Source organism: Enhydra lutris, unplaced genomic scaffold, assembly GCF_002288905.1.
Source record: "Enhydra lutris kenyoni isolate GAN:26980312 unplaced genomic scaffold, ASM228890v2 scaffoldscaffold13, whole genome shotgun sequence".
NCBI classification, from domain to species: domain Eukaryota; kingdom Metazoa; phylum Chordata; class Mammalia; order Carnivora; family Mustelidae; genus Enhydra; species Enhydra lutris.
The window spans coordinates 17,878,469-17,891,521 of NW_019154097.1; the positions used below are offsets into that span (position 1 = coordinate 17,878,469).

The following is a 13,053-nucleotide window of genomic DNA, read 5'->3' on the forward strand; positions in this document are numbered from 1 at the left end:
CATGTTTTTTCTCAAACATCTAATAATATTTTATGTTTGATCATACTTATAAATGAAGTCCTAGAATCATTAGAATAGGTATGTAGAGGGACTAGTTGGACATTGTGTGGAAGCTGGTGTGGGGGTTCTGTAAGTGGGTAGGGGTGAACCCAAAAGAAAGCTTTCTTTCAGCATGGAGGGCAGTGAGGAAATCATGTAAGGAAACAAGCATGTTCTCCTTTGCTAAATAATGAAGGCTTGATTCTGAAGACAGAGCACATTTAAGTATTTCACTGTTTTGTGGGGCTACCTTTCCTTTCTCATATTCTCATATTTCTCACATTTCTCATATTCTCTGTGGCTGTAAATGTTCCCTGTTTTGGATCTATCCTAAATCTTCTATTCTTTTTTCCACCTTCTCCTTAGGAAAGCTCACCCAGTCATGTGGGTATACATAGGTTTGGCCATCCCAGTTGCTAACATTTTGGAATGCTCCCACACTGCTTTAGTAGAGACCTTCCTGAGACTCCCAAGACCCTGGCCTCCATCACTACTCCAGCTACCCTACGATCTCTCTCAGAGCTCCCTCCTCTCAAGTTCCTTGTGGTCCATCAACTAAGGGTTCCAGGCTAGCATAACATGATGCTTCCAGCATCCCATTTTAACATGATGATGAGCTCAGATGAGCCAGTGCTCAAGGCTCCACCCGAAGAGCGTTTCCTTACAGTGGGGAATCCACGACTCAATATCAATGCCTATCGCATTCTCAGTTCACTTTATATTCAAGTTCCACAAGAGTTCTCCTCACCTCTTACCCAACAGACGACCAAGACATCTATTTCACTAAGAAGATAGGAGTTATTTGCTTTAAACAAAGGTTATCTGCTTAAGTTATATGCTTAAGGCATAGGGATCAGTTCAAGGAACCCAAGGGAAGGAATGGATAACACCTTCTTGGCCTAGGTCCCAGGAATATCAATTCTTCAGCTAAACTTTTGCCAGCAGCCATATGACAACCCAACTCACAACTGAGGTGCCTGGCCATCATCTAAATGTAGGTGTCCACTGTTGTTGAGGAGAGTTGTGTACTTTAGATAGCAGGCAAAGTGACAAAGTTGATATTTTCCCATAACATGCTTCAAGCCTATCTTGTAATTTTGCCATAATCCAAGATCATACGAACTCTAAATGGCAATAAATGCCTAAATGAAACATCAACAGACCGTGCAGTCTTTGCAAATATCACTTCCAACCCCCACCAACCCCCACATGCACAATTAAAATAAGAGGAAAAAGTCCTTATTTCATGCTTTTATCCATCACAGTAACACACTGATTTTAGCCCAGAACCTGAAGGAAATAAAATATATCCATTTCTCAGTAGCCTCTCCTGCAAAGACAGGTCTCTGTAACATGATATTCCTAAGGAAATAAATGTAGTTTTCATTATTTATGAATGTTTCAAGTAGTAAAATAATAGGCTTCCTGAACTTGTCAATTCTTCTATACATTAGATTTAATAACTTCTCCTGAAAGCTTACTATCGGAGAATAAATAGTAGCTGGCATAAACTATTTCTTCTGACAGAATTAATTTAAAACCGGTTCACAGAACAGTAAAGTACAAAAGTTTCCTTCACAGAGTACAGTTATTCTAAATTGTATGACAGAATTTTTCCAATTATAAATATAATAACATCTAGTTCTAGAGGATAAATGTATCTAATGCTTAATCAACAAATTTAAGAGTCAAAGTGAGACTAAAGGGAAAGGGAAAGCATAACTCAGAATTAGGCAAAAAATAGATCAAAATCATCTCTTCAAATGTTTTTGTGTCTATTGGTATGAATTAAATAATGTTGAATTGTTATGGTGACAGTTCATTTTAATCAACTTTTCATTAGCTATCTTTTAAAGTGAAGAATACTACAACTTCAAACTCCTAATATGCTTCCTGAATTTGTGTTTTTCAAATAAGATATGAATAAAACCAAGATAACTGAAACTTTGAAAAATGATTCCTGTTTTATATCCACTCAAAACCTGTCTTAGCATTTGGTAAATCCTGTAATGCAATAAATTATTCTTAAAGTGGATATTTAGACTTAACTAGAAAGGAGAAAGGTTAATGCATCCGTATTGTCTTCCTGATTTTGAATTTTCATTTCCCTTTAGAGCCGAAAATAACTCGTCCTCCCATAAATGTAAAAATAATAGAAGGATTAAAGGCAGTTCTTCCATGTACTACAATGGGCAATCCCAAACCATCAGTGTCCTGGATTAAGGGGGACAGTGCTCTCAGGGTAAGTGATTATTATGAATACACGTCTATACAACTTGTTTTCAAACACAACAATTCTTTGCAAAGTCAGTTACATGATTACACATTCCTGGTATAAAATTGTTCCCTTATATAACAGTTTAACCAAACTTAAATAGTCCTCTTCCCATACACACCAACTATAAGGCATTCCCGTTGGGGTTGGCTAGGGGAAAAAAGATGGGAACCAGTAGTTCTTTACAGGGATGGCCAAAGAAGCAGAGCAAAGGCAAAGCTAGAGTATTTCTTTGTTGACTGGTCGGTTAGTTGAATCAATTTATTTTTTGACATTGAATCTTTGAGACACAGGAGATAAAAACAAAAATGAAACTAAAATCCAGGTCTTAGACCCAACAAACAGTTTCTGGAAGGAGAGTGAGAAAGGAGGTTTGGAAGGAAAGGGATGAGAACCTCTGGAATGAAGTTAGAGCACAAACATCATCAAGACTGGTGAACAAACTCCCTGACAAATGCCTCCGTCACAGAGCAGTCAGATTAAAAATCTATTATGTACATGCTTATTTTGTATTGCTTTTGTATCTCATAACGACATTTACTGGTAAATGATTACACTGCATCATCATTGTCACCTACTAACTGTGAATTCAGTGAGGTTTTTCATCTTATGCTCAGAATATTCCACAGAGAATATGTAGGTGTTGATATATGTCAATTAACTAAAACGAGGTACAATATCGATTAGCTTTGTTTTATTTACAATAAAATAAAGTTGTTTGTGATAATCTATATAATTTCAAATGCTATTTTTTGATGAAAGCAGCAATGGTGATGACCTGATGAAGTAAGGCAAATGGTATCTTGATAAAGCCATGGACGTTTTAAAATTCATGTCCCTATCCCTGGCAGGAAAATTCCCGCATTGCAGTTCTTGAATCTGGGAGTTTAAGGATTCACAATGTGCAAAAGGAAGATGCAGGACATTATCGATGTGTGGCAAAAAACAGCCTCGGGACGGCATATTCCAAATTGGTGAAGCTGGAAGTTGAGGGTAAGGAGTTGTATTCCTTCCCATTATGGGGCTATTAGAAGCGCCTCACGTTCTACTGTGAAGGCTGGACATTAGCTTGCAGCAGCAGATGTGTGGGTAGACCAGTTCCCTCCACTGTTCCAGATACTAAAGCATAAGGTCAAAACTCGGAAAAGAAAAACTGAAAAGAGAAAGAAGTGTGCCCTGGTATAATGGGTCATATTCCATCCATTGCCCACAATCCCTGGTAATTTTGACCAAAACAGATTAAATTCACTAAAATGCTAATACAGCAAGACTCTATTTGACTTAGACAATTCTCCCTTGCTTATAAATTTGAAAACCCTCATTTTATCTTTATCATCATATAGACATGACTTTAAAAAGATTAAAGAAAAAAAGTAACTTTTTTTAGGTTGTATTCTGTCACAAATGGTTGAGAAAAATAAAATACTGGCTCAAAATGTATAACGAAAACTATTCCTAGTTCCATGAGTTATATTGTCAAAATATTTTTCATTTATTTAAAATGTTCTCTTAAAATCAACCAATTCAAAAACTAGTTGTAAAGGTCTTCACTGAGAAATCAGAATCCAGATAGGATTAGGTGTTCTACCCATATGATTGTAAGATCCTTCTTGACCTAAAATCACATCACATTTTGCTTAAAAATAGAAACTACCAGTATGCCTATGCCCAGTGAGCAAAATAAGTACAACACTCTTCCCAGCTCTTCCTGTTCGATGCTGTAGAATTAATCTCTCTGGCTCCCAGTTTTCTCAACTGAAAAGTGGAATTTGCTTTCAGTATTCAGTGAGGTGGTGTTGATAGTAGCTAACACAGTCCCTGGCCCTTTGTAAACACCCAATAAATTTTGACTAAAGGAATCACCTATTTTTCTACTTTTCTCTTATCTGACTGATAAAGTACTTGGACTTTCTCACACTGGACCATATTATAGTTCATTTGGGAGAGACCCTGGAGTTTCCCCTAGCTTACTTTGATTCCATCCTATTCACGTAAGCCCACATCTCTTCCTTTTCAATCATACAGTTTTCTATTAGATTCTTTTAGATTATTTTTATTTCCTAGGTAGCCCTTGCTCTGACAGCATTAAGAATCTCATTTCCCACATTTGTTTCTAATTGAGGTAACATCTTTATTACATCATTGCTTCGATTGCTCATAGAATCTCTATTAACTCCTCATAGAAAAGAATGAGGTTGATGGGATAATGGCTGTCAGATGTAAAAAAAAAAAAAAAAGATATTTTCAGCATAGTTACTGTAATTTAGTATCTTCAACATTAGCAATGGTATTTAAGGCTCAGTATGCAATAACCACTTGATACAACTTATTCAGTGAAAAATAAATATATAAACATGTTCAATCACATATTTGGATGCTATCTGCCTGGATTCAGTGTTTCCTTGAGATGTACATGGCATAATACAGAGTGAATGTTATCAATTTGTATAAAGTGTCACAAAGATTTTCCTCTTCAAGATATTAAATATAAGCCCTCCCTATTGTAATATTAAATGTTGATAGTTTAGGTCAGTATCTTCATAGATATTAAAAATATTTGCTTCAGGGGCGCCTGGGTGGCTCAGTGGGTTAAAGCCTCTGCCTTCGGCTCAGGTCATGATCCCAGAGTCCTGGGATCGAGCCCCTCATCGGGCTCTCTGCTCAGCAGGGAGCCTGCTTCCCTTAAAAAAAAAAAAAAATATTTGCTTCAACAGTGACATAGAGAAAATGAACACAAATCACAATTACTTGGAGTCCAATTACACAGTTTGGTCCTGCTTTGCCATTTAATTTTGCATCACACATATCAGTAAAACTGAATACTGTCTTCTTTATTCTTAACACTTAAATGGTCATGCTCATTGCCTTAATAGTTAATATACACAGAGGTTATATTAATCTCACTAGTATTGAGAGCACATAATATCATTTAAAGTTACTCTAACAGTAGGTAAGATGATCCTTTTAGCACACATCTATTTCTACTCCATTTTAGTCCCTGTTAAAGCAGCCAATATATGTGAAAATTTGTGACATGCTGAGCACAGTGTCTGGTACATAATAAACATTTAATAAATGGCATCAATTATAATCATTACTATTAGAGCATTAATTATAGTAAGTCTGTGTAGTTTCTCTTGAGGTTCTGAAAGGTTGGCTTCCACTTAAAGAAATAGTTAAGACATTTCCAAAAGATACAATGCAGACATGATCTATTTAAAGGAAGGGCCAATTTAACCAACAATTCAGAACAGGTGAAAAACCAACTGAAAAGCAACTGGTATGACCCTGAATGTGTCTGTAAAGACCTACTAACTGGGCAATAATGAGGGCTGAGGATACAGCTGGGCCATAGTCAGTGAGGCAGGTGACCATTTGTTATGCACTGTGTCAGTAACTCTGAGAATTATTTTGAGCAAATTAGAATGAGAACTCCATAATGCCATTCAATGCCGGGTTACGTGTACTGACCATGGTCATGCCATGGAAAAGCTGTTTGCCATAGTCAGTTTCGGATGAGGAGAAGTGTACCAACTGTGGATTTGGTAGAGTGTTTTCACTAAATCTTAACTGCTGTAACAAACATGAAATAGCCTTCAACTCAAACGTTAAGCTCCCTTTCTAGATCGCCAGTCTTAAGCTGCTGGATCTCTGGAATGACAACATGAACATATTCTAATTTTCTGTCTTATCTTAAAAGGTTCAAACAGTGACATATAAAATTACTAATGAAACCATCTAATTCAAGCATAGCCAAACATGGATGTATTTCCAAAAGGATGAGCAATGGGAGGGCTAACATTTTAAAATGCTAAATGCTTACGTGGATTATTTTATTGAATCCTCACTAACAGTCAGTGAGGAAGGTCCTATCATTGCATCATTTAAGAAACTAAGGAACAGAGAGGACATCTAACTCACAGAGGTGTCTAAGAGACTGAGTAAAGCTAAATACTGTGTGTCCTATTAAGGAACAGATATTCATGTGTAACACTGCCAAGAGTAGTGTCAGAACAGAGGTGAGAGAAAAAGCCAAGATTCTATAAATGATGGCGAATAGGAGCTGAAAAAAAGAGACAGTGGATATCAACAAATTTTTCAATAAATTTGGTACTGAAAAGGAAAAGCCAAAAAAGTGAGCAGTAGCTAGAGGTATATATGGTACATACATAATGTTGTTGTGCAAGATTTCTTTTAAAAAGATTAAAATGTTTAAAAATACTGAAAATTTTAAAATATGAATAAGAAGTGTCTCAGAGAAAAGGACATTTATATATAAAGGAGAGAGGTAGAATATTCAAGGGAATATGGTACTTGAGAAGGCAAAAACAGTGTATTGAGGGGACAAGTAGAGTGATAAGCCCTATATGGAGGGTGACCACTTGTCCCAGTTTGCCCAGGACAGTTCTGGTTTACACCTGTTGTCCTGGAATAATTATTAATAGAGTCCTCCCTGTACCTTCAAAAGTATCCAGGCTTCGATGATAAATTATTTGATCACTGTACTTAGGAAGAAGGAACTTCCTTCCTTGTAATAGGAAGGAAAAAGGGGGTATATTCCAGTACAAACAAGTTAATGAGTTTGGTAGATGGAATTTGAGAAAGCTCTGTTGGTTTCTATTTCCTTTAGGAAGTAGAAAGTAAGTTTATCTTCTGAAAATACTTCTGTAAAGGGAGGTGGAGAGCTGAGGAGAGTGGAAAGGTTTTAAAATAGCTATTGGGAATGGGAGAGATGACTCACAAGTGTAACTAGGATTCCTACATAACATTAAAGTTTTAGTAGCGAATGGAACTGTGAATATGGAGTGACATCAATGTGCCTCACTGAAGAAAAAGTAGAAGATGTTCAGAAAAAGTAGAATGGCAAATCCAAAGGCAAGATACAGGCACTGGAGTTTGCCCGGAAGGAAAAAGGGCAAAGGATTTAACAATTATTGCAAGAGAATGGTTGAAGGAATTAATCATGGCATCTTTTCATACCAAATATACAAATGTAAGCTTAAACACTTACAGCACCGGCAATATGACAGACAAGATAACATGAATATCTTCCTATTACAAACACCCAGAATTGCTGGGTTAGTCATACAACCCGCAGGATAAAATTATATCTCCAGCGACCAGGAATAACTAGAAATTGAAAAACAGCAGTAAGCTCATGAGCTGGCTCTACATTGTCCTGAAGGTAAAGGCGCAGGTGTCCATCTCTATAACCTAGAATATTTAAGACTCTTAAGGGGATGGGAGACAAGGTCTTGGGCCCCTGTGAAGGAATGTTAGCCCTGAGAACCTTCTATAAAGCTGAGAATCACAGAAGTGCAAAGATGGACCAGAAAAAGTCCATCTGATGGTACATAAAGACAACGCAGAGGCTTGTTGGTCTACCTGAATTCTGGGTGTGAGAAAGAAAAAAACAAGTTTTCTTATGAATAAATCTGTATTCAATGCTAAGGACTATATCTCATGTAGGTTTGACAGTGAATTCATACTGCCAGCACAGGCTGGTGCTGCGACGCTAGAGAAATTAACATAAATATTGGTCCCAGACCAAAAATTTAACAACTAAAAAGCTTTAAAAAGTACCTTACCCAGATTATATAGGATTTTCATAATAAAGCCACATTAAGGATGAGTTCACAATGCAAAATTACAGCATCCACAGGAAACTGCCTGAAGTGAGAGTTTGCTGACACAATATACAAAGGGATCAAAACCCTGGGAAATTCAGCTAACCCAATGTGAGGCTTGAAAATAAATATGTGTAAACTAATTAAAGACACAAAAGGAGAAAGAAAAATACATAAGAAGAAGAAAAGCAGTTCTGATAAAGAATTAAATAATTTTAACAGATGCAAAACATAATTATAATTAAAATTCAATGGATGAATAATGGTGTTTTAGAGATAAAGAGATAATGCACACATTAGAAGTCACCTCTTCAGAATTTAGAATTCAGTTCAGAGAGATGGAAAAGATAAAACTGAATTAAAGAAATAGTTATGGATATGCATTACAGAAAGAGAGAAGAGAGAAAATATGAGGCTATACTCAGAAGCCTAATGACTGAGTACTAGCCAAAATTATTGAAAACTTTAAATCTTCAAGTACGAGAAACACAATGAATCCCAATGAGTAAAACCAAAGAGCAGATACGCTAATAGTTTCAGACCCAGATTCATCATAATAAACACGAAAGACAAAGAGGTGATCTTAAATTATTGAAGAAAAAACAGATTACTTATAAAGGACAACAATTAGGATGACAGCAATAAAGAAACCAACACTTTCAACTATTCTTATTATTTGGTATAGTCTAGTGGAAGTGTTTTTCTTCATTCTTAATAAAAATCAAACTTTAAAATGTGTACACATGTGCTTCAATAATTAATTCTGATCATTTATCTGGAGGAATTATATATATATATAAGTGTATGTTCAAGATTATCACAAAGCTAAAAAAAAAAGATTATCACAGTTATTTACAACAGTAAAAATTTTTAAAGAATTTAAATTTGCAAAAAATAAAAATTTGCATCAATAGGAAACTGACAAAAGTATGTGAAAAAATTCCATGCAGCTATTAAGAATGAGATCAAGAGATACACTTTAACTTCTACAATTACCTACCATATACGTGATTTGGGTCTGTTTTCCATCAGTGAGCCCAGTTTCCTCATCTCTAAGATGGGGTAAAAAAAATAACCACCTACCTCTTAGGTTGTTGCAATGATCACATGAATACAGGCACACAGCAAACATTATACAATTATTTGCTGTATTTATAATTATTTAATAAGTACTTATATAGTGCTATGTGCAAGGTTCTGTTCTATCTCATTAGAAATATTAACTCATTAGAAATTTTAATGTGTTCATAAGTGAAAAAGTTGAAGAAAAGTATGTTTTATATATTCTATATTAGAATGTATGAACTAATAAGCTGTTAATAGTCACCATCTCTGCATGTAGAATTACATAGGAGGTAAATGTCTTGTCATACACTTTACATAGTTCTTTATACTTTTTAGATTTTTATAAAGAGGAAGAATTAATACATGTATTCAAGTTTTGGAAAAAAATTATTTCTTCCAAACCTTATACGATATTGATAAAGTGACATCAACCTTTCTGTTACTGGTTTGATGTTATTGGTTTCTGTTACTGGTTTGCAGTTCTGCTCCATTCTGCTCTAGAACAAACTAAGGGAAGGGAAAAGTTTTATCAAAGGCAATTGGTTCCTATGTTGATTAGCTATTCACAACACCTGGGCACTGGCTGAAGAACTGGGGTTGAGGGTGAGATCCTGATGAAAAGAACATGAAACACGCCATTTCCTTGGGGACGGAATCAGTCCATAAAGACAGTAAGTTTGAGGCAAGAGGAAGGGAGTCACCTGGATGGAGTGAGAAGTGAAGGAGTTCAGAGCGCAGCACCTACTAGTGGGTTCTCCCCGCATTTGACTCTTCTTTCTTACTTATGGGCAGACCTGGAATCTGTGATTCCATACTGGCTTGGAGGCTCCAACACTAAAATTCAGTTTGGGTTCTGATTTCTCAGTGAGCATTTTCTCCATGTGGTTGGGGGTTATTGACTCAGAGTAAATAAAGGAAGTTCCCATGGAAAAGTGAAGCACTCCCGCTAGGTGAGAACTATACAGGTATACTGATTTAACACTGGTGCAGAAGTATCTATCATTTCCCAAATTCCATAGTCACCTGAAATGCAGAAAAGAGTGGTCCATCTCATAACAGTGGAGGCTCTTCCTTTGGAAAGTTTAACGCCTGTCTCATGTACCTCTGTGACAATGGCCTTTCGGATAGGTTTCATGGCAGGATGTGATGAGGGCAAGGGAAATGTCCATATCACATTCCATACATTCTAAGATGTTCATTTTTAAATATTTTACCATGGCTGGGGTGAATCTCAGAGCTGCTAGTTCCTTAAAATCACCACTGGCTAATATTTGTTTTCTTTGTTGTGCATTTTAATATCTCTGAAATTCAGGTTTTTCTTACCAGTCTTAAAGATAATCACACTTGGTTCGTGGTTTCTGCCCTCAAGCTGAGATCATTCTCCAAATATGAGAATGAAGATATAAGGATAAAACAAAAATAAATCAATCATATCAGCTCATAAAGATCTCCTTATATTTAACTCGAACTATTCCTTCCTCTTGAGATTATTTCTTTCAATCAGTTCCCCACAGAGATGAAAACAGCATTTTCAGTGGCATGATCCAATGTAACCCCCCCACCCCCCACTACCACCAATTATATTTGCTATTAGTTTTGTTAGGTTGAAAACAGAGACAAAGACACTTTTCAGAGCCCTACAGAAGAAATTCTGAATCAACAGAGTTTCTCCAATCTGCCTCATGTCCCACTTTAGGTATGGTGGGTATCCAAAGAATGATCCATGCTATCTCTGTTATGTATCCCTACTGAATCAGTTTTCTCCAAGTATTCTAAAGGCCAGGAAGACAGACACTCAGTGGCACAGGAAGTGGCAATGGAATCGGATGATTTGGATGGTAGGGCCGAAGTTTTTAAGGAGAGATTGCATCATGGAGGCTTTAGATGACCTCTAAAATGCAAGAGTCTGATTTTTACTTTCCTGTTTTTGACCAGAGGGATATTCTCTCTTTAAAAAAATCATGTTGAATAAACACTACACCACAGAACTTAAACACTTTTAATATGATAATATACTTTTTTTTAGCAGAGAAGTCATTGTTGAGTTTTTTAATCATTGAAAGAGATCCACTTAAAAAATTACAAATATCTAATTTAATTGTATTTCCCTATATTCTTACATGATTCCCTTATATGCTTTGACTTAACTGTTATGAAATGATTTATTTCACTGGAGCTGAGTGTCGATTTTATTACTTTCTGTGAATTTCACATTCAGATAAATTCTGCTTTGTGTATACAAACTGATTGAGTGCAGAATACTTGAGACTCCATTAAAAATAGATGTATGTTGGAATGTACTGGACTCCCAGTCAATTGCATATTCTATTATTACCTTGTTTACTCTTGGAGGTTTAAAGCCATGAAGGAAAAGACTGGGCAGAAGAGGAGCTGGAACCAAGGGAGGGTTCTCTGTCAGCAATCAGCAGTGGGGAGAGGTGACTTAGCACCAGTACAAAGCTGCAGATGAGAGCCCTTGAAGCAGACCAAGACTAAGAACAGAATCCTCTGAGGTAGAGGGTTATTGTAGGCTTCCCAGGTGTTTAGACAATACCTCATTTGCTGGAGATCTCAAAAAGCAAAACCCTGTCTCAACACTTGAGAGAGGCACTTTGGGAAGTGAGGAGGGAAGGTGAGCCACCTGGCGAATGTAAGTGGCCTCAGTGTAGGAGCCCCGATCACCTGTCAAGGCTCTGGAGTGTTGTCCGTCTGTTTCTGTGCAGTCTGAAAGGCTTTCTCATGTATCCTTAGGGCTGACTTGGTCTATCAAAGGTTTTTTGGGGAAGATTTTTTGCAGACATATGCAGTATATCAGACTACAAGAGAATCCCAAAAGATAAAAATAAATCATTATACATATACATTATATATTCATATATACATATCTGTATATATACATATAAACATATATATGTATATATACATATATATGTATATACACACACACACACATACATATAAACATGCATACACACACATGACGTCCCAAGGCAAATGTCAATAGATCAAACTAGAGGAGACCAGCACTGTCTTCAAAAACGTTAGACTTCCGGCTGCCTTCTTTCCTAGAGATCAGCTTTCCTTATTGCATCCAGAAGAGTGGAAGCAATCATGCAATGTGGACACAACATTTGATTTGCTTTTTCCTTTGTTTATGCTGCAGCTCTTAATATGACAAATGCCACAGAGAGAGGTATTTAAACCCCAATGTGTGCTGTGCTCTCAGTGATTTGCAGTTTTAATAAAATTTGCGGTGGTCCTGTTCCCGGCATCGATTCCACTTGTGTGATGCCACTAACAGGTTTGATTTGCTGTCATGAGTACACTGTGTATCTAAAAACCCAACCAAAGAAAAAGGCATACGTCTTTGATATCCCTGCGGGTTATCACGGGGAATATCAAACCTGCATGATTAATAAGGTGCATGCTCTAAAAGAAGAGTTCTAGCCACTGATTTCCATGTAAGGGGCTATTACGTTGCATTCCCATCTAAAAAGTCCCATAGTGCTTTCAAGAAACAATGGTATAGCGGTCCTTTAGTTGAAGAGTTGTCACTGAAGTCCTCTAAGAAAAAGTTATATAATAATTATAGCACTGAACAGATACTACATCAAGTGAAAAAAACAGGCCCTCTTTAACTGCAGGTTTGAAGAAAAAAAAATGTGCCTCAAAGATTTGTCTTAAATTGTTTAACATACCATGGACGTTACATTATTTGAAAATGAAAAGTTACTGCAACTGAAATACACATACTCTAGTCAGAGTAAACTCTGATTTTCATTTTTTAGGTATCAAAACGAGATGCACAATTTCAAACATACACAGGCAAAAAAGGAAACATTATTTCTCTTTAATGCACTGATTTATGCAACAAAGACTCATCTCACACCATGCAAGACAGAGAAGGCCACGTCTCTACTGGCCTTAATTTCAAAATCTAACAGCTTTGAATCCTGGAAAGATATAATAGAAAGCTATTAGAACTCAATGGCAATATGGAATTCAAATACTACTACTTAAGTTATTTCTTTCAGGAATCAAATATAT

At 36.4% G+C, this 13,053-nt stretch overlaps 1 protein-coding gene across 3 annotated transcripts in view; it reads left to right on the plus strand.

Moving 5' to 3' along the window:
- Positions 1-13,053, plus strand: part of LOC111146122 (muscle associated receptor tyrosine kinase) — an 89,578-nt gene that overhangs the window by 17,310 nt on the left and 59,215 nt on the right. For all 3 annotated transcript variants that reach the window (XM_022501521.1, XM_022501520.1, XM_022501522.1), the window contains exons 4-5: positions 2,154-2,281; positions 3,166-3,307. In XM_022501521.1, the coding sequence (XP_022357229.1) occupies positions 2,154-2,281; positions 3,166-3,307 (270 nt within the window). The remainder of the gene's footprint in view (positions 1-2,153; positions 2,282-3,165; positions 3,308-13,053) is intronic.